Source organism: Xyrauchen texanus, chromosome 10 (assembly GCF_025860055.1).
Source record: "Xyrauchen texanus isolate HMW12.3.18 chromosome 10, RBS_HiC_50CHRs, whole genome shotgun sequence".
In the NCBI taxonomy this organism is placed as follows: domain Eukaryota; kingdom Metazoa; phylum Chordata; class Actinopteri; order Cypriniformes; family Catostomidae; genus Xyrauchen; species Xyrauchen texanus.
Window position 1 is genome coordinate 32,666,548 of NC_068285.1, and position 22,393 is coordinate 32,688,940.

Here is a 22,393-nt window from a genome sequence, read left to right on the forward strand (position 1 = left end):
TATCATTTTATTCACTCTGATTGGTCTTTACAGTATACCCAGCATGTGATCATCTATTTCTCCTTTTCCATCAAAATATATAAATTATGCAATCTCACTTGAGATGCACAAACACAGACAAACATGAACATATTGGTTGACAACATAATTAAAGATAATCACTACAATACCAGCGCATGGCACAGAGTAAGCTCATAGAGGAAGCTAAAAAGAAAAACAATAATTAGATGCACAACCACTATGGTTCAGTAAAAGAGGAGTGATGTCACTGCCTCTGTGTTAAATGTTGAATGACACGTCTTCAAAGGACAGATACAAAAAAAAAAGATATTCTTCATTTGTAAACATATTAAAGCAAAATAAATTTAACCAGCAGTCACACGACAGATGTGACTGCTAATGCCAATAGCCATCTGCAGGAATGATAGAATGAGACAGAAATAGGAAGTTACTGGCAGAGAGGTAAAAAGGACAGAAAAAACAAGTCATTAATAAATTAAAGGGACCAGTCTCTGTGTCTCACAAAAGCAGAAATGGAATGGTGCATTTCAATATGAATTCTATTTGAAGTCCAGGAGATTACATTCAATCTTGTAGAAAACATATGGATAGTACTCCTGCTGGCTGAAATTCAGACCTGGGATGTCCATAGATGCCTATAACACAACAAAATTTGAGAAATTAGCTGTGATACCAGTTAGGGCTGTAAATCAGTACCTAGATTTGACATTGGACATCAAGTGGTGACCCAACACAGCACCAAAATGGTTTATCGTACAAACATGTAAGCAAAACAAATGTCCTTAACATCAAATGTTGACATCAATTAATATGACCATGAAAGGCATAGGCCCAACAATATGCAAAATTATTAATATGACATAGGCTTTTTTTTTCACATTGATAAGCCTAATTATTTTGCCATCCATACTATCTATGATTATATGGTGATTTGCATGTTATTATTTGCAATGCATTTAGCATTGTTATTCCCTCTGTATCAAGCCAATTTTTTAATCAAAGTCATAGAAAGCTCTCTCACATCAATAATAGTAGCACTGCTGTCCAAGTACTTGTAAAGGTCTTGTAGAACTTCTCTCAGCTTCTTCACATTCTTCTTGCTGGGTTGCAACAGCATGGCCTGGAAATTGACAGGCAGCCCATATCTGATAATTGAAAGAATATTAAAGTCATTTTTTTGATGTTCACATCATTACACAATCTTACATACTACATACAACAGGGACTGAGATATGTGTTTTTACTCGCCAAATATCAGCACACTATACCTCAAGACAGACTCTGTAAAAACTCGAAGTGCCTTGATGTGTATCCATGCGATGAAGCCCTCACTGAAGTTTACTTTAAGCCAACGTACCAAAGGGCCCTGTGTGGATGGGCGAAAGCAGATTGTCCATTTTAATCAAAATGCATCTTTTCTCTTTCCTGTTACTAAAAAAATCAAGGCTAAACAAGGCTCAGGGCCTCTCAAGCTGCCTGCGATTTTAAGGTTCCTCATCAACATCATTGTGCAGGAATCTTAATATTCAATTGTGAATCAAATTTAAGCAGCTGCATGCATACAAATTGCTTCTTCTTGTCCGTGGAGAGGCGAGTCATCTCCTCTTTGTCTGCTTTCATCTCCTCTTCATTGTACTGAAAGTCACGCACAATGAACCTGAAAAATTATCAGTAAAGCTGGGTCAGTTTCCCTGTTTCTACTTAAAAACATCATCAAAAACCAGCAAACATTCAAAAACACACTGATATCAGTCTTTGCTTTATACAGCACTATCTTCCTCATAATCTGGGAATATATTTTTGTTTTTTTAAGCATAAACCCAAAAACCTTCAGAATAAACAGTTTTATATTTGACTGTGTTAGTGCAGGCTGTGAGGGAAAAGAGACTCACTTGTTTTCTCTTGCTTTGTGTTTGAAGTCATCAATAGCTTTTCTGAAGAGTGTGACACTAAACAACCCACTGTCTTGGTCTTCAGATATAATTCTAATATGAGAGCAGATGAAAACTCTGAGTTAGGATGCATGTAATCATCACACCAATAAGGCAGTCACTTTCATTCACTTAACTGAATGAAAGAATAAACTGCTAGTTTAGTTGACAAGGACACAAAACAGCACGTAAACTCAGCAAACTCTCACTTTCAATTGCTTTTATTTTCAGCAAATTAAACATGTGTAAATATTTGTATGAACATAAAAAGATTCAACAACTAAGACATAAACTGAACAAGTTTCACAGACATGTGACTAACAGAAATGGTATAATGTGTCCATGAACAAAGGGGGGGTGGGGGGGGGGGGGGGGGTCAAAATCAAAAGTAACAGTCAGTCTCTGGTGAAGCCACCAGCTGCATTAAGTACTGCAGTGCATCTCCTCCTCATGGACTGCACCAGATTTGACAGTTCTTGCTGTGAGATGTTTCCCCACTCTTCCACCAAGGCACTATCAATGGGATTGAGATCTGGGCTCTTCGCTTGACATGGAAGAACACTGACATTCCTGTCTTGCAGGAAATCATGCACAGAACGAGCAGTATGGCTGATGGCATTGTCATGCTGGAGGGTTGTGTCAGGATGAGCCTGCAGGAAGGGTACCACATGAGGGAGGAGGATGTCTTCTCTGTAACGCACAGCGTTGAGATTGCCTGCAATGACAACAAGCTCAGTCCGATGATGCTGTGACACACCGCCCCAGACCATGACGGACCCTCCACCTCCAAATTGATCCCGCTCCAGAGTACAGGCCTCGGTGTAAGGCTCATTCCTTCGACAATAAACGTGAGTCCGACCATCACCCCTGGTGAGACAAAACCGCTACTTGTCAGTGAAGAGCACTTTTTGCTAGTCCTGTCTAGTCCAGTGATGGTGGGTTTGTGCCCATAGGCGACATTGTTGCCGGTGATGTCTGGTAAGCACCGGCCTTACAACAGGCCTACAAGCCCTCAGTCCAGCCTCTCTCAGCCTATTGCAGACAGTCCGAGCACTGATGGAGGGATTGTGCATTCCTGGTGTATCTTGGGCAGTTGTTGTTGCGATCCTGTACCTGTCCCGCAGGTGTGATATGCAGATGTACCGATCCTGTGCAGCTGTCCTTCCTGTCTGCCTGTAGAACTGTCTTAGGCGTCTCACAGAATGGACATTGTAATTTATTGCCCTGGCTACTAGGGTTGCAATGGTATGAGATTTTCACGGTACGATAACCGTCCAAGAAAAGATTGCGGTTTCACGGTATCATACAATTATTATTAGCAGTTACAATGTCATTTAAAGGAGTGAAAACAGGAGTTTTATTTATTAATTTTTTTTTGGTTGAACAAACACTTATTTATAACTGAAACTTGAATTTTCTTTTTTAATTGATGTGTAAACAAATTCTCCCTTTTGAAAATAAATAGAATAAATAAGAAAGCTAACCGAATTATAAACATGATAAAAAAAAAGCATGTAAATTTAACATGTTATATAACTAAAGTATGTTAGTTTACATAGCATGTTAAATTAAATACTAAATGAAAAGTAACATCAGCTGTGTGAGCATTTAAAGTAATGTCCTATGATTATTAACAGTTAACATATACTGCTCCTGTCTGTAACTTTAACTCATGGTTCTCAACTGGTTTTGCTTCAGGACAGATTTTACATTGGAAATCAAGTAAAGGAACCTGTATTTAATGTATCCTGGGTCACAATTCCATTTATATTGCATAGTTTTGCAAAGTACAAGGACGTGCATCAAGTGACATTATTTTTGTTGTTGATGTCAACAACAAAATCTTTAGAAAGTTTTCTCTCCCCCTTTTAAAAACTGAAGAGCATATTTATATATATATGAGCCCATTATTATACCGTTTATTTTCTAATTTCAAACATAACAGAACATACATATTACACAGGAGGAAAGGCTCCTCATTACCATGGTTAAGTCAGTGTAGCTAGTCTTAAAAAAATAGTACAATAGTATAGTATAAATAATAGTTGCTCTTTTCCTCCTCAGTGCTGTTTGGCATGTCAGGGCTGTTTACTGTTTGAGAGGTTCGACTTGACTTCCTCCGTAACCCTTTAAACTAGAAAACTCTCACTAGCACTGAAATTGGACACATCAGTTTTGAGGTCTGCGCTCCGCAATATCGAGGAAAGCCTGGTTTTTGCAAGCGCGCCAGAGAGAAGAGCAGATCATTAGCTCGAGCTCGTTACACTTGTGCGAAAGTGCAGATGAGAAGTCTTTAGCTGTTTGCGAGATTATCATTAAATCTGCCTCGGCAATCCTAAACAGGCTATCACTTGGGCGGCCGCCGAAATATCTTCAATGTGAAAACCATGACATTGTTCTTTCCCTGCTGTCCAAGACCCAGTCCGAATAGACCAGTTGAGAAACACTGGTTTAACTCTCACACACACTCACTTATGCCAGACCCCCTCGCCTCACTTCTCACTGACATTTTCTCCACTGCGTGTGTGTGTGTGTGTGTGTGTGTGTGTGTGTGTGTGTGTGTGTGTGTGTGTGTGTGACGCAAGTTGACGAGTCTGACAGGCAGTCGAGGATGAAAGGAGATGTGCACGCGCATGTGAGATTCTCCGTCCAGTTGCATTTTTTTCTCAATACCGTAAGAATATTGAACAAGCCTAAGGCATGTTCACGTAGATGAGCAGGGACCCAGGGCATCTTTCTTTTGGTGTTTTTCAGAGTCCTAAGTTTTTATAACAGTGACCTTATTTGCCTACCGTCTGTAAGCTGTTAGTGTCTTAACGACCGTTCCACAGGTGCATGTTAATTAATTGTTTATGGTTCATTGAACAAGCATGGAAAACATTGTTTAAACCCTTTATAATAAAGATCTGTAAAGTTATTTGGATTTTTACAAAATTATCTTTAAAATACAGTGACCTGAAAAAGGGGTTTCTTTTTTGCTGAGTTTATATGACACTGTTTTATTGTGTATAATCACATTAAACTTTGTGAATTTAACTACTTACATTTTATGATGCATATATTTTTCCTTTCACAAAAACACAACACATTTAAATGTGAAAAAGTGTGAAAGTTTTTACATGTAAAAGTATACAAAAACTTTTCCTACTCCCTTAAAGATATTAATGAAATAAGTGTCCTGAGATATCTCACCGGTATGACAACTGTGGACTTTGTAAACAGCAAATAAAAATGTCTCCAGACCACAGAAATTGGCGCTTTTCATCTGTCAATCATTTTGCTCGCTCTCATTTGAAGATGAGGCTTTGATTCATGTTTGTCAATTGAGGGCGCAACTGTGCCACTATTGAATTTGACAGCCACAGGAACAAACAATGCTGCTCTTTTGCTCAGTTTTGGTCTCAAAATTATCTTTGGAGGGCGGGGTTTTGGAATGAGGGGCGTGGCTAATTCAACGGCTCAGTAACATCAAAGCTTTTGAATGCTAATCGCTCACATCACCTTTAGGTCTGCATGATTATGGTCACTTTTATTAGTTGTTTTTATTACTCTATTATTATTAATTATTTTATAACACAATCTACCTGGCATCTTTTGTTTTTAATGAGAAACAAATGTGCACCAACAGTACCATTAACGTAAATATTTTAACTGAGAAGGATATGCCACGTTGCGGAGATTTTCTCGATTAAGGGCACACCTGAAAGTGATAATATATCATTGCTTTAATACTTATTACTGAGTAGTTTTTACTTTTATTTTGTACCAATTCTTTAGGCAGCTTGGCATAATATGTGTTTAAAGTGAAGTCTAAGTGTTAATTTAGTTAATTTAGTTAAATACTTTTATATATAAAATAATGATGAGCTGTTAAGTAAAGAACAGTCATCAGTTGATACTTTCAAGCAATAAAGTTCATTACAAAGGCCTGTTTTAAAAAAGCAATATTTCAATTCAGCCCCCAACAGCTACCAGGGATAGTGTTAGCATCGGTCAGTCATTTAAACTTTTGATGAGTTTTATTTCAAAGGTATCAAAAATGTAGGCAGCAGAAGAAAAATACTGGACCGAATCCAAAATGATGATTAAGTGTCATAACTCTAGCTTGTTTCTGATTTAATACTGAGTGTGTTATAATTTCCCCTCATGCATGCCCCCTATATACGAGATGTGTTTAAGCATGTATACTAAATAACATTTAATAGATCAGTAACATAGAATAATGATGTTGTCATGCTTCAAGCAAGACAAACAGTTATGTAACAACTAGAAAGCTCATTATACTATGCTTTTGACAAATCAATTTTGAGGTGTTACTTACTTTGTGGATCTTGGAACCACCATTTCAGCAAGAGTTTCATAAGTCTTCTGCCAGTCAACATAACTTGTCCTTTTTGTTTAGCCATAACAAAATAACAAAGAAGATCAAAATAAGGTTTTATTTGTCTTATCAATGCTTAAATTATTTTAGCCAAAGTGAACACTGAAAAATAAGAAAAGACTTTTCTTCAACACAAATGACAGAAAAAGTAAATATAAATACTTAGTCTTGGCTTACTTTGGGACAACCACTAGAAGAGTGATAAGGTATTCAGAGTCTAGAACAAAATCATCTTTCTTAACAATATCAGCCAAACTCCTAGACAAAAGACTCCCCCTAGTGGACAAAAAAGGATTAACGTACAACATTAAAATAGCTGATTTAACAGTGAAAAAAAGATTTAAAAAAAGAATCGAGTATTTGTACTTAATATGACAGATCTGTATCAGACATTTCCCCTTTAAAGTTCCTTTTCACAAAGGAAATCTTTACTGCGTAACTGTTGTTGCAAAAGCAACGTAATTCTTCAGAAAAAGGATTTCCGTGATGTAGCAGAAATGGGAATATAAAAGCCCTTCCACTTACACACTCTTTCTCTCCAGGCTCTGTAAGTTGCCTTTTAGGCTATTATAAGCTGAAGCTCTTGCTTTAAGGTCATTGTCAATCTGAGTCACTTGCTGTATAATAGAGAAGCAAGAAGTGATATTAAATTAAAGACCGGTCTTTTAGTCTCTACACACAACAAACATGGGTAAATTATTTCAATAATCCTCACCTTGGTGATGATCTCTGAAATGTTCTTAAGGGACTGTTTGATTGGATACTTGGCCATATCCCACTGGAACCGTGAAATATATGTGACTAGATCAACTGCATGGCAATAATTATCAATTAAACATATTTCTAAAACACAATCTCATTTATTAGGACATTCAAATACCACTGATTGGATTAAGAGGGATTACATAACCTTCTTGAACATTAATTTAACATTACTACCTGTTAAATATGCTTTATAGTGGGACTGACAAAAATCAAGAGAAACAGAGTTTACCATCAATAATGTGGTAAGTATATATTAAGGATCTAAGTTCACTTGCCTCCATTGGCCAAAAGATTCTCCTGAACTTTATCTCGGGTGTTCTCTAACACATCAGCCATGTACTGGGCCACTTTCCTCACAACGCTGGGGAATTTTTAAATATAAACAACACAGGGTAAATATACATTTAACTATATTTGGAGAACCATAATGTGAAAGAAGCTAAAAAATAAATAAATAAATAATAAAAATAAAACTTGGGATGACATTTGTATCGCACTTTTCACAACAAACATCCTTTCAAAGCGGCTTTACAGAAAATTAAGATGCAAGTCATCATTGTGCGGTTTGATTAAAATAATAATAGTAGTAATAGTAATAAAACCAGTAATCAGTTTGGTGAAACTAAAAATAGATTTCCTGCAATACAAATGCATTATGTAGACAAACCTCTCAATGAACGCATCCAATTTGGCGAGCTCATCTGACAGCCCAACAAGGATATCCAAAGTACCCACCTGTGGAGGAATATCCAAAATCATGAGTGAGATTTCAAACATGTGATACAAACCAGTGATTTAGTCAATGAGTAGTGATTTACTTTAAGGTCAGGAACGTTGAACTTGTAGTTAGTGGACAGGTTGTTGGTATGGCTTGTGGCCATGTTCATCTTGTCCCATGTCTGCTGGCAGGTCTTCTCTCCAGGAGCAGAGATCAACCAGAACTCTGTCATGACGACTCAAAAGATCAATCAAATGGTCCTAACATTAGATGGATACCAAAGGCAGCAGGTGAGACAACAAAACATTAAAAAAAAAGTCATTTACAACATAAATTACAGAGGTCCCTTTAAGGTTGATCAGACGTCACACTTCTCCATTTCTTTCCATATGAAAGAATGACAGGTCACGTGTCATTCTTTCTTAAAATAACGCAGCGCTATCAATAAAAGGATTAAACATCGTAGACATCCAATTGATCACACCATTTATAATCTCAACAGTGTGCACTGATATTCCATACGTGATTTATATTAGAAGCAGCGGGTTAAACGCGCTTGTGGAAGTCTGTAAATATATAATATGCCCCGGTTTTTATGGCTTTCACGAGTCGACTATAACATTTAATGAATCCTTGGCCATACTTACCGATCAGAAAAGTTTAAACTTCAGTAAGATGGAAAAAAAAAATGCGTTAAAATGTATACCGTTTAATAAAACAGCGTTGACAACACAGTTAATTCCGTTGATGCGCTGCAAACCTTTCGAACGGCGTCACACTTGAAGTCAGCTGATCGGAGGACGTTGTGTTTAGTGTAGTTGACAGTGCGTTCAGGATGCGCAAAATGGATTTTGGACTGGCAACTGCGCATAAATAGCGCAACTATTTGCTTCTCATTTCGTTTGGCACTACATTTAACCCTTATTTTGTGTTATTATTATTTGTATTTTTTTTATCCCCTTTTTCTCCCAATTTGGAATGCCCAATTCCCACTACTTAGTAGGTCCTCGTGGTGGCGCAATTACTCATCTCAATCCGGGTGGCGGAGGACAAGCCTCAGTTGCCTCCGATTCTGAGACCGTCAATCCACACATCTTGGCTACCATGAGGAGATTAAGTCATGTGAATCTACCCTCCCTAGCAACCAGGCCAATTTGGTTTATTAGGAGACATGGCTGAAGTTACTCAGCAAACACTGGACTTGAATTCACGAATCCAGGGGTGGTAGTCAGCGTCAATACTCGCTATAATATTTACATTCATATTATTATTATTATTATTATTATTATTATTAACATTGTTATTATTAACATTATTATTATTAATAATAATAATAACATTATTATTTACATTGTTGTTAGTATTATTTTTGGTAGATTCGTTATTCACAAGAAGATTGGCATGGAAAAAATCCACTTTTGAATTATTTCTTCTAGGATTTTAAAATTATTTAATGACTGTAAAATTGTTTAAAAGCAGAAATCCGACCATATCACTGTTATAAAAATGTACCTATTGCTCTTGTGTTTACATTAGCTGTTTAATCATCAGAGACCCTTAAAATAATTGCTTAATTAAAATAACTTAAAAGCAATTAAATAATTCCTATTTGTTCATAAAGAAAAAACAAACTACACATTACAGCAGCTGAAACTCTGAAATGCAAAATGATGCAAAACAGTTTTGGGGAAGGAAAAGTTCACCCAAAAATAAAAATCAGCCTGGCATCCCAGATGTGTATGACATTATTTCTTCTGCTGAACACTAATATTTTTAGAAGAGTATCTCAGCTATGTAGGTCTATACATTGTAAGTGAATTGACACAAATTTTGAAGATCCAAAAAGTATATAAAGGCAGCATAAAATACTCCAGTGGTTAAATCCATGTCTTCTGATCCGATATGAAAAATTGTGGGTGAGAAACAGATCAATATTGAAGTCCAGTTGTACTATAAATCTCAACTTTCACTTTTCTTATTTTATTTTTGGCAATTCACATTCTTCATATATTCATATATCACCACCAGCTATACAATTTTTACATGACTGTAAAATTGTGTAAAAACAGAAATGCAAAGAGAACTGTTACATTTGTGTGTGTGTGTGTGTGTGTGTGTGTGTGTGTGTGTGTGTGTGTGTGTGTGTGATTTGCCAACTTTATAATGCGTTGTTGATAAACTGACTGTTGTTGTAATTGTTTTAATATAAGTATTCCCATTCAAAAATGTTTGTAAGGTTAAGTATTGGAGTACTGCTACCTAAAGATTTGGAGGAGGAACAGCAGGGTCTTTATTCAGTAAAGTCTTTGGGTACTTATTCAAAATCTGTTCTGCAAAGCAGGTGCAAATTAAATAAAAATGTGTCTCAAAACAGCATATACATCATAATGTTATTAGAGCATAAAACAGTAGGGAAAGAGGTTGGTAAAAAAACATAAATAAATAAAGGTTTTTCTAGGGATATCATAATTCAAACAATGGCATGTGACAATATAGCTATTCACTTTATACGGCCACAAGGATAATAGGAAAATATTATTAAGAATTCACTAGATGTTTCAATAACTTACAAAAGAAGCAGGATATTCAACTGAAGCAACCATTCACTGAACAAAACAGACCTTCAGAGTAGGGCATGCACTTGTTTTGGTACTAATGCATTTATTGTAGTGAGTTATTTGTCTGAAAATTAAGCTTTTTGTCTGTTAGGGACTTATCTGAAATTATCTGGCAAACAAGCTGGAAACCGGAACTGTAAAATGTGACCCTTTGACCAGCAAATGGCTATGAAAACATTTGTAACTTACAATATTTTTTGTGTGTTTATTATTGTATAATATGTTTGTTATGACAGCTCTGACCCTGTGGTGTTGCCTGTTATGAGTCACGTTATTTTCATTATCTAAATTCCATTATGGATGAGACAGAATACAACTGTAGTTTATTCAATAAAATGTGATCTGTCGATGGAGGTGAGTAGAGTACCTTATGGTTCATTATAGTCCTGAAAAAAGGTAAACATTTGTATACATCATACATTTAAACAAAATATTTAATCACATTTTGTGTTTTCAAAGTACTTTATTGTTTTGTGTATGTTTACAGCCTACAGTACTATCATACCAAAGATCATTTCACTGTTATAAAAACATACATATAGCCATTGTAATTACCTTAGCTGTTAAATCATCAGAGACCCTGAAAATAATTGCAATATTTTTTTATAAGCAATTAAATCATATATATGTTTTTTCTTAAATAGTACACATAACAGCAGCTGACACACTAAAATGTATAGCAAAAATGATACAAACTATGCTTGGGTTAAGATTAAATAACTAAATAAAATTTTTTTGCGGGTGTGGGGGGGTGGGTTTGCCAGTTTTACAAAATGTACAAACAGTACAAAAACAAAAAGTACAAAAGTTGGCCCATACATGTTTAGAGGAGCGCTGTTCTCGTGGAATGAATTCACGTCACGAGTACATGTGTCCACATACATCAGTGCTCCACACCCACCAAACCGCAGATTTAGCTCATGAATATTAATCAGAACATGCTGACGTTCTTTGAAATATACTCCCCTGAGCGTCCAGTCCACTGATCAGTGGTCCAGTCACGTAGTTAATTAATATTCATAAGCCAAGCCTTCACCCGTACCAGGATTTGTACGTTGGCGCTCCGCCTCTTATTCTCTCACATCTCGCCCGCCTTCCACCTCCAGCACCATTTCTGGCCGAGACAGTCAACAGTGCGTTCGTGTTCGACTGAGCCCTCGTCGTCCAAGCATATGGCACATACCGCCTCTTTTCTTTCTTCTATCTGTGTCCCCACCACTCTTTAAAAATTCCGCCGAAAAAGAGAAGACGATTTTCCAAATCATTCAGGCCGTTATCTCACGTAAGTACAGCATTTCTTGTTGTTCTTGTTTAAAAATCCCCGTCCGCTGTGTTGAGCTCGTGACACTCAACATGGCGGTTAATGGTAGTAGTCGTGCTTGAAATACAGGCAGCGGCAGTGCTCCGTGAAGGACGACGATAAATTAGTTTAAAAACAGCAACGTATGATACAGTTAATATAATAAATATATAAATATAGTTATTCTAATCGTGACGGTTGAAGTTGGGTACATAGTTAATAGCTGATTCAGTCAACCAAACCCTGGCGCTTACGACATGCCATTATCAGTTATATTATTTTACTTTGTTCCGACCAGGGATGGGACAATCTTATGTATGTTCACGAAATAAACTGTGGCCTTGTGAAACATTGTTTTATTAAAACAGCCTCATGGCAAAACATGATATAAAAACGTTATATTACCGAAATAACCAACGTCATGCCGGCTTGTAGATCTCTGCGTGTATATATGTACACACACATACAGTAAATATATCTCTGTGTGTGTGTATACATATATCTATATCTGTGTGTGTGTGTGTGTGTGTGTGTGTGTGTATGCATATCTATAACACATGGTTTAATATACATATATATTAAACTATTTATAGATCAATTATCAATACAAAATAAGAATCAATCAAACATATGAAGGTTATGCAACATGTTGTATATGAAGAAACAAACACACCTCTGATGAATGTTCAACAGAAACACAAGTTACTTAATTTATTGATCCTAGGTGTGGAGGTCAAGATAAGACTGTTGTTTAATGCTTAAAAAATTAGAACACTACTTAACTGATCACCCAGGTCTGCGTAACTAGTCAGTAAATGTGTAATCACTTTATAAAGGTATGACAGCCTACAAATACTATTTTGCGTAAGCTTAAAGGAATAGTTCACCCAAAATGTTAATAGTTCACCTCTCATAATTTACTCACCCTCATGCCATCTCACATGTGTATGACTTTCTTCTGCAGAACACAAATTCTTTTTTTATATTAGAAGAATATTTCAGCTCTGTTGGTGCATACAATGCAAGTGGGTGTGTGCTCACCCACACCTATAATATTGCTTCAGAAAATATGATTACACCACTGAATTTGTATGGATTACTTTTATGCTGCCTTTATATGCTTTTTGGATCTTCAAAGTTCTGGCCACCATTCACTTGCATTTAATGGACCTACAGAGCTGAAATATTCTAAAAAGGTTCATTTTTGTTCAGCAGATGAAAGAAATTCATGCACATCTTGGATTAACTATTTCTTCAATGCTTCCCAGAGAACCGCTTCTCTGTACAAGTTTGGCTGTATCACAAGTGTTCTTTCTGGTTCAACTTTTTGGTTTTGCTGTATTACAGTTTTTTTTAACCAATCATCAGCTCTTTTAAGCAAATGTTTTAAAATATATATGAATTTATTTTTCCACAGGGCTCTCCACTCTCTCTGCAAGTGTATAAACGCTATCCAGAAGGCCTAGGGGAGGCCCTCTACCGCGAGCAGTTTGACTTTAACGCTGAGCCGCCTTGGGATCCTAGCTGATAGCGGGAGAGGACCATCTCCCACATCGTCCATGTGAGTAGCAACATTGTGAACCTAAATAGACAATATACCTGACCCCTGAAGCATTAGTTACTAAATTAATGTTGCAACACACTGGTGGATTGCTTTTTGTTTCACATAATGCTGTGGGTAGCTTATATGTAACACCCCTGTCCCCCAATTGTACAGCAATAAAATCCATTGGTAATACCATCAAACGCTCCAGTGTGCTTCAAAGCCACAGGGATTTAGCTTGATTGGGTCGGAGTAAAAAAAAAAAAAAAAAAAAGGCAAGATTCTTAAAGCTTCTGTGTTTATGTCATTTCCAAACACACTTGACCAGTTACTCATGTGATGCTGTCTGGTTTTGTGAGTAATTCTCTTTGCTTATTTTACTTTACTTTAGAAATGTGCCCAATAAGCAAAATATGGAACAATGTCAGCCATGCAAAGTGTATGATTTCCTCAGTTTCTTCCTGTTCAGTGGATACTGTGGTTTGAAATATGTGGGTAGATGAAGTGATTGCCCGCCTTAACAGAAAGTTTCATGTGAAAGTGTCATGTTTATATGTTGTGTTCTAAAACTATAATGCTTTTGTTTCTCTGAACAGTTTGTTGCATACCCAGAATACTCCAGCGGCTCAGTAAACTCTCTATGATTGTCGGTTTTGCGGAATACGGTTGAGATGAAAGGATTTGTTGATGCACCAAACTACATAATTGAAGTACTTGAGGGAGGAACGACCCTTGAAGATGTTGTCGACAACCACGTCTATGAACAAAATCTGGTGAGAGGAATGCTCTTTGCTGTTTTATAACAGTCTGGATTATATTCAGTCACCAAGTACATGGAATGTCAAATCGCGTTATGAAAGTCTACTGCTGGTGTATCACATTGTTCATCCAATTTGTTCCTCAGGCTGAAAAGAATGCATTTGTTGTGGCCAACCTTGGGGCCCTAATGCGACAGCATGTTCTGTGGAAGACCACCATGCCCCTCGTTCGACCCTTCTACCCAGTCAGTTGTAATAGTAGCCCTGTGGTCATTGAAGTCCTGTCTGCACTCGGTGTTGGATTTGTCTGTGCAAATAAGGTAAGGTTGTCGAAAGACCCATTTTGCAATTTCATTTTTTACTAGGGGTGTAACGGTTTAACGTGGCACGATACATCGCCGTTAAAAAATGGGACTATGTGCATCGTCGAAATTGGAAATCCCTTCATTGCACATAAGGAGCTCTAAATTACGATTGCACTCAAGCAGCCACATGTGTTTTATGATGTGTATGGCTGAAACAGAAAAGCGAATGTAATGCTGGGTGCACTAACATCAGGAGAGAGACTGGATCGAATGTCTGTTTGAAGATCGAGTGTGATCTGCTCTGACTGCGTGAGAGAAAATTACAATTTTCAGAGGTTTAATGAAAGTGCTGTATATTATGTCTACTATATATTATGCTGAATACTAGGGGGATAAAATTCTAATGTCAAATGTCATGTCTGATTTGGTTTCATAAGTAAATTATTAATTATGAGGATTAGCATGCACTTCAATTAAATATGTATTTTTGAAAAGAACATTTTGATTTAATCTGTGACAATATTATTTTAGAAAAATAGAATTGTTTTTTTTAAATATTTTAAATGTATTTAATCATTGAGTGTGTGTAAGCAGCAAATATCTAACATAATTCTGTATTTTCAGCAAAGCTGAATTATTAGCTAATGTTTCCATTTGGTGTCACCATTGCCCTGTTCTGGGCTGATTTTAAGTCCCAGTACATCTCTGATGGATTATTTTGGACTATTAAGAATAGTACTTTTAGCTAAATTTTAAACAAAATAACTTTTCATATGTTTTTAAATTACCGTAATTTCCGGACTATAAGCCGCAACTTTTTTCCCACGCTTTGAACCTCGCGGCTTATACAATGACGCAGCTAATATATGGATTTTTCCCGCTTTCAAATTGTATAAAAAAAATTAAAAAAAACATTCTGTGATGTGCTCAGTTTTTTGGCGGCGTGAAGCTTTCATTAGACCAATGAAATTGCCGAACGGGTTAAGGTCAAAACAACTTTTTTTGTTTACTGTTTAGATTAAATCGAGCGCGCTCAAACTTCCCATCATTCTGATTACGGTAGTAATTTTGTCACCCTCACCATGGCAAAGACATGGAGAAACGCATATGATGCTGCTTTCAAGTTGAAGGAAAAGGAAATAGAGCTGCTGCACGGGAGCTTGGTCTTAATGAGTTGATGATAAGACGTTGGAAACAGCAGCGTGAGGAATTGACTCAGTGCAAAAAGACAACTAAATCTGAGGCTATTCAACTCCGACACCGAAGGAGATGACTTCAGTGGTTTCAGTGCACAGAACGAGGAAGATAGTGACCAATGACTTTCTTGGTAGGCTACTGTTTACTGCAAATGTTTTATTACAAGCCGTGTGTGGCACCGGGGGCGTGGTCAAGCGCCCGTCCGGGAGAGAAAAGCTGTAAAGGCGCTTACACCTGCGCTAAATTATGTCTAACACCGGTGTCTAATTTCAAGTGCCCTGCTTCACGTGTCCTTCTTGGGAAAACTGTCACACGGGCACCAGTGTGACAGTTTTCAGCAGGGCACTTGACGTTCCAGGTAAGGCTTTTAATGGCCACAGCAATGTTTACAATCAATTTTATAAAGTTTCTCAATTCTTCTATGCGCCAACACTAGACTGACGTGTGTCGCTCTCTCAGCTCTGTGGCTGCTGCCTTTTTATGCCGCTCTCCCCATGCTTACTGAAATTAGACACCGGTGTTAGACATAATTTAGCTCAGGTGTAAGCGCCCTTACCGCTTTTCTCTCCCGGACGGGCGCTTCAATGTACCGGTAGGCACCTGCGGCTTATAGACAGGTGCGGCTTATTTATGTTCAAAATAATATTTTATTTAAAAATCAGTGGGTGCGGCTTATATTCAGGTGCGCTTAATAGTCCGGAAATTACGGTAATAATAATAAAAAAATGTAATCTTAACTTGAGTGATTAAGGCTTAATTTAAAAAAATTGTGAACAAACCATGAGATGAGTGAATTGTTACATCTCTATTCTTTACTGATGTTCTTAAAGACATTCGAGACCTCTCTAAACACAGATCTGGAAGCGTCCCTTGGATTTTGTATGTTGTCTAATGGAAAATTATTAACTTCTTTCAGGCTGAAATCACCTTGGTACTCAATCATGATATCCCTCCTGAAAATATCATCCTGTCTGGAGTTTGCAAGCAGTTCTCACTCATTAAACATGCAGCCAAGAATGGCATTAACTATCTGATGTGTGAAAATGAGGCAGAGCTTCGCAAAATTGCCCGTGCCCACCCTGAAGCCAAGTAAGTGCTAAAAACTATTTGAAATGTATATGATTGTGTTTACTGTTTTTAATGCACCATTTATAGGGAGAAAATTGAGGGAGAAGATTCATTATTCTCTCTATACACTTTTCTTATCTTATAAGGCTTTTGCTGCAAGTGTCTACGGAAGCACAGGTGGAAGAGGCTAGTGTGACCATTGGATGCTCCCTGAAGGGCTGCAGGCACCTTCTGGAAATGGCCAAGGAGTTGAGCGTAGATGTGGTTGGAGTCACGTAAGTCAGGAGTCTTCAAACATTTTCAAGCCAAGAACCCCTTGGGATGTAGAGAGATGGAGCAGGGGCCCCCGTTGACTTTTATGCCTATAAAAGCGTGTATGGTACCTTGTTATTGTATGTACATTTTTTGATGTTTACATTGCAAACCCATTAAAATAATCATTAAATTACGTATAGCAGAGGTCTGCAACATTTTCGACTCAGTGCTATTTTTTTATGTTCCTTTTTAATCACTGTGCTACAACCCCTAAAAAGAGAGACAGACAGATAGGGTTTTTTCAAAAATGTTTAACGGAGACCACAATTTCTAACATTAACTCCTCATAGAGCTTTCAGACTGCTTCCACCAAACTCAGCACAGACCTTCAGACTATTCTGTAATATTAGGCTTTGTCTTTTCTAATTGATCAGACTTACAGGTTTTGCACAGCAGATGATCAAAAATCAGGGAAAATCCCATTGATCTACATTATAGGAATGTTTACGTTGGCCAACGGAACACTCGTTAATTCAAACTCCAACTGTCAAAAAAATTAAAATGTAAACAAACACACAAAAGGCCTTTAATCAACTTTATGTTGCTCTCTCTCTCTCTATATATATATATATATATATATATATATATATATATATATATATATATTATTATTATAATTTTTTTTAATACATTTATATAAATGAATTGTAATATTGAATCATATGTATAAAATCATGACCACTCACATGAGATGAGGCTCTAGTCTTATCAGGAACCTTATAAAAGCTGTTTTAATCTACATAGGGTAGAGGCACCCTCATGGGGTCTGTAATTTTAGAATCACATGACCATCTGAATACTACTTGCTTAATCTCAGTAACTGTCTTGTTATTGGACACTTTCACTAGTGAATTTCTAAAATGGCATCTGTAACTGAAAACTTTTGATTTTGAATGATGCTGCCATCACACCATTAGGTGTCACTAGTGAGTCCAAGATGACACGAACAGAAATTCACTGAGTGGAGCTTTAAATGTCTTAAAGGGTAACTAAACCCTAAACCAACCTTTTGTAGTTAATGATCTGTAAGCATGGGGCTTTATTAGTACTGGTCATTGATTCAAGTAATTTTTTTGACATTTGTGTATAAAGTGTTTTAATTCTACAATATATGGTGTAAAAACGTCTGAGTGCTGCCCTCTTCAGGTTGAACGGTGGCTACTGCAGTTGAATTTTCCTATTGGCTGTTGCGGTACTTCGTGACGTAAGCGGTGACAGCTGACGTAAGCAGGTTCCAGCTCACCACGCCAGATTCATGTACATGTCGTCTTGCGACCGTTTGAGGAATAATAATAACATAGAGTCTGACAGCAGCTGTCAATTAATCCGTCACTACGAGTCTCAGGTGCCCCCCCGCTCTCGGTTCCTTCCCTCTATCCCCGCCGGGATCTGCCCACTTTTCCAGCATTTTCAAATATTTCTAGTGGGTGGAGTCAGACTCTGAGCAGGTGTTTAGTTACCCTTTAAACTAGTTAAACCTTTTAGACAAGGCTTTGTCAAGCCATCATCAAAGTTTGTCTTGGAAAACTTTATCTATCACTTTGTCCTGTTCAATAATTTTTAGAGTCTGCTTCTGTTTCTACAGGTTCCAGGTACCAGTTTCATGCAGAGATCCTCAGATGTACACCCATGCACTGTCAGACGCTCGCTGCATCTTTGACATGGGGGTGAGTTGTCGGTATACTGCTATTATCTTGTCTTGGGTATCACATGAGAATTGTCACTCTTTTAGGAATTCAAATCAATGGCATATTCCTTGTATACAGTATTGGAGTGCTGAGTCTTCCTTGTGTCGTTCTACAGAAGGAACTAGGCTTTGACATGAAGATTCTGGATATCGGTGGTGGATTTAGTGGTTCTGAGTTTCAGTTGAAACAGGTACGTCAAGCTTGTCTCATTTGCTTTCCTCTTTATGAATGTTGCCCAATATTGACATTACTCAAAGCATTTCTTCTTTTGTGTCTGCTTTTCTTCAGATACTGTCTACTGTCAGACCACTGCTGGAGGTCTATTTCCCCTCTGTGTCTGGAGTGAACGTCATTGCTGAACCAGGAAGTTTCTATGTGTTTTCCTCCTTCACCCTGGCTGTCAATGTTATTGGCAAGAAAGCAGTTTACCAGGACATTCATGGTGAGTACCTTCTCATTTATTCATACTTGTTAGATGGTCCTCTCCCGTCCCATTATATGTATACCATAAATGTGGCTTCTCTACATTAACATGGTGTAGAAATGGCACTTTCTCTGCCCTGTCATATTTTCTTAATGTGTCTTTTGCACTTTCAGATGGGCTGACCCCAAATGACGAGCCAGAATTTCTGTATTATATGAATGATGGTGTTTATGGATCTTTTGTGGGGAAGTTGTTTGGAAATGTAATCACTGCACCCTCTGTGCACAAGGTAAATAACACACATGCACTGCCGTGAACAATAATTGTACCATTTGTCTGGTTGCAGATTTATTGAGGTGAAGTATATAAAGCTGGATATTGTTTTTCGTTTTTCAGATGTCCCTCACATTAGATGACCCAGTGTTCTCCAGCAGCTTGTGGGGTCCTTCATATGATGCTCTGGACCAGGTGGTGGAGCATTGCCTCCTCCCTGAGCTCTCCATTGGAGACTGGCTTATTTTCAGCAACATGGGGGCCAGCGGTCAGAAGGGGCAAGCAACCTTCAGTGACACAGACCAACCACCTGTGTATTACACCATCTCCACAGATGACTGGTAATTGTGAACAATTTTACTTTGACCTTTTGTGCTTTTGGTTGACTGTTTGTCTCTCTTGCACTTTGACTTATTTTATGTCACGTTTCCAGGAGATAATGTGATAAAAGTTGTTTTGGTTTAATGTTGCGCTGTTATGATTTGTTTTCTTCAGGTTTGAGATGCAGGAGGCTGGGATTTCTCTTGACGACACCATAAAAAACTTCTCATTGGTCCAGTATGGCTTGTAACTGAGCCGAACTCCGTCCACTAACCACTAGGCATGTGAATAGCTTGCAGAGTCAACATTCCAACAGTCATGGGTGGAAAAATTATATTGGTGCTGGTGGGGAAGAAAACAGACTTGATGTTATTGGGCAAACTAATTGATTGACAATTATTACCTCAGTTTCTTACAATTACAAAAAGGCTCACTGTCCTTATCACTCAAAACAAATGACAGAAAACCCATGTTAAATAACATATGCAACAAAATGGATGACTGTGGAGATGGCACCCAATTCTTGGGGTACATATTCAAACACTGTTTACATAAATGTTCAACTAATTTAATTGTATTATGTATACAAACAGTATATAGATATAGATTACCTACACTCAAAAAATAAATAATAATATTAATTTTAAGATTTATGCATTTCAATTTCTTAATAAAATTCCACCAAACTAAATTGAGTAATCTTTAAAATAAATTGTAATTAAAAATTAAATAAAATAGTTTGTTTTAATTTAATTTTGTAAAAAATGTCACTTTGTTTTGTAAATCTTAAAGAATAGTTCACCCACAAATTAAAATTCTCATTTACTCACCCTCATGCCATTCCAGATGTGTATGACTCGCTTTCTGTAGAACACAAAATCATTTTTAGAAGAATATTTCAGCTCCGTAGGTCCATGCAGTTTAAGTCAATGGTGGACAGAACTTTTAATCTCCAAAAAGCACTTAAAGGCAGCATTAAAGTAATACATAAAATACTTTTTAAAGTGATATGATCTGTTTGGGGTGACAACAGACCAAAATATAACTCCTTTTTCACTGTACATCATGCCATTGCAGTCTCTAGGCATGATTGTGATTTCAAGCTCAATTACACTTCCTAGTGTTTGATGCATGCGCAGAGCACTAGATGCACTATATGAAGTGTAATCAAGCTTAAAATCATGATCACCAAGGAGACTGCTTTCAAGATTTATTGTGAAAAAGGTGTTACATTTTGATCTGTTCTTACCCAAAACCGATTTGATTGCTTCAGAAGACATTAATTAAACTACTTAAGCTTCAAAGATCTGGTCATCATTCACTTGCATTGTATGGACATACAGAGCGGAGACATTCTTCTAAAAATCTTCATTTGTGTTGAAAGAAATGTATACACATCTAGAATGCATGAGAGGTGAGAGAATTTTCATTTTGGGATGAACAATTCTATTTAAAATAGGCAAAAATATATTTTTTGAGTGTACTGACAGTCTTGTAAATTAGTTGTCTGTACAACATGATACATTTGTTGAAAGTGTAATCTCAATAAGAATAGAGTTTAGTATCTACACAAATAGGCCATGACCCGTAGTGTATAGTAGAATTTTTTTTTTAGTAATTCTGTCCACTAAGACCAATTAGGGAGTATGTCATTGCTCCTCTTGCCAAATTATTATTTCCTTATTACATGTGGTGCGTCACATGACCGTATCTCCAAAGGTTGTTAAATATTTCATAGTGCTCTTTGGTTAAGTGCTGTACTTTTGAGTATCCCCTATAACGATTTTTTAACTTCTGCCAGATTAACATTGTGTCTCATGGTGTCCTATTGGTCTATTGGCAACACTTTATAATAAGGTTCCATTCATTAAGATTAGTTCATGCATTAGGTATCATGAATAAATAATTAATATATTTTTGCAGCATTTATTCACCTTTGTCAATATTAGTAAATAGAAAAATACAAGTGTTCAAGGTTAGTTCATCATATATTAATTTAAGTGAACCGAGACAACTTTTGAATTTTAAAATGTATATGTTGAAATTGAGATTAACGCTGGAAAAATATTGTTCATTGTTAGTTCTTGTTAACAAATGGAACCTTATTGTAAAGTGTTACTGGTATATTTTATAAGCCTTGAAAGACTGCATGGCATAATGGAATTGCAGACAAAATCGCTTCATGGAGCTCACCTCAGTATCACACCTAAAAGACAGTTTTACCACAATTGAATTAAATGCGTCCATGCCAGGCAGTTGTTCTCGATCTAAAATTGAAATCGCAAATGATGTATATCGCAAATTTATGTGTTATACCTTCTGTGTGTCTATCACAATTAAATGACTGATTTTTATTATAACAGCTCACTCTGTTTTATAAAATCAACTATTGTTAATGAAATATGCAGTACCTTATTTGTCTAAGGCACTAATGGACCATTGCCTGTTTTTGACTGTACAATTGTGCTTGTAAAAGTAATGAAAATATTAATTTAATACATTTATTTGAGCTAATACTATTGTTGAGTCATTTTTGTGTCTCAAAGGTCAATGTGAATGAATTTTACATGACAAATATCAGGAACTTTTGAAAATAAATCAACCCTGAGTGAATTATTGAAGTAAACTAATGAGAAAAAATACCGAAGACAAACCATAAGTTACTCCTAATAAACGTTTGACATCTGGTTTTATATACCCTTCTAGACATTAAATGTATTCAAAACCAACCTCATAGTAGTTCAAAAGAGTAATTGTGCATTTATAT

The 22,393-nt window shown here is 36.8% G+C and overlaps 2 protein-coding genes across 2 annotated transcripts; one reads left to right on the top strand and one right to left on the bottom strand.

The window, feature by feature from the left end:
* On the bottom strand, window positions 1-8,593 carry LOC127650496 (V-type proton ATPase subunit C 1-A-like). Its single transcript, XM_052135942.1, has 13 exons — window positions 8,464-8,593; window positions 7,917-8,076; window positions 7,766-7,833; window positions 7,374-7,459; window positions 7,049-7,143; window positions 6,859-6,950; window positions 6,511-6,609; window positions 6,274-6,342; window positions 1,914-2,006; window positions 1,585-1,678; window positions 1,290-1,387; window positions 1,043-1,166; window positions 1-656 (listed from the first exon to the last, which is right to left on the bottom strand). The coding sequence occupies exons 2-13, from the start codon at window positions 8,046-8,048 to the stop codon at window positions 561-563; spliced, it is 1,146 nt and encodes a 381-aa protein (XP_051991902.1). The 5' UTR covers window positions 8,049-8,076; window positions 8,464-8,593; the 3' UTR covers window positions 1-560.
* A 2,935-nt stretch (window positions 8,594-11,528) lies between these two features.
* azin1b (antizyme inhibitor 1b) lies at window positions 11,529-22,134 on the top strand. The gene is made up of 12 exons (XM_052136411.1): window positions 11,529-11,716; window positions 13,152-13,295; window positions 13,874-14,050; window positions 14,182-14,355; window positions 16,454-16,626; window positions 16,752-16,880; window positions 18,506-18,587; window positions 18,724-18,798; window positions 18,897-19,050; window positions 19,206-19,321; window positions 19,429-19,646; window positions 19,801-22,134. The coding sequence occupies exons 3-12, from the start codon at window positions 13,949-13,951 to the stop codon at window positions 19,874-19,876; spliced, it is 1,299 nt and encodes a 432-aa protein (XP_051992371.1). The 5' UTR covers window positions 11,529-11,716; window positions 13,152-13,295; window positions 13,874-13,948; the 3' UTR covers window positions 19,877-22,134.
* Window positions 22,135-22,393: the final 259 nt, after the last annotated feature.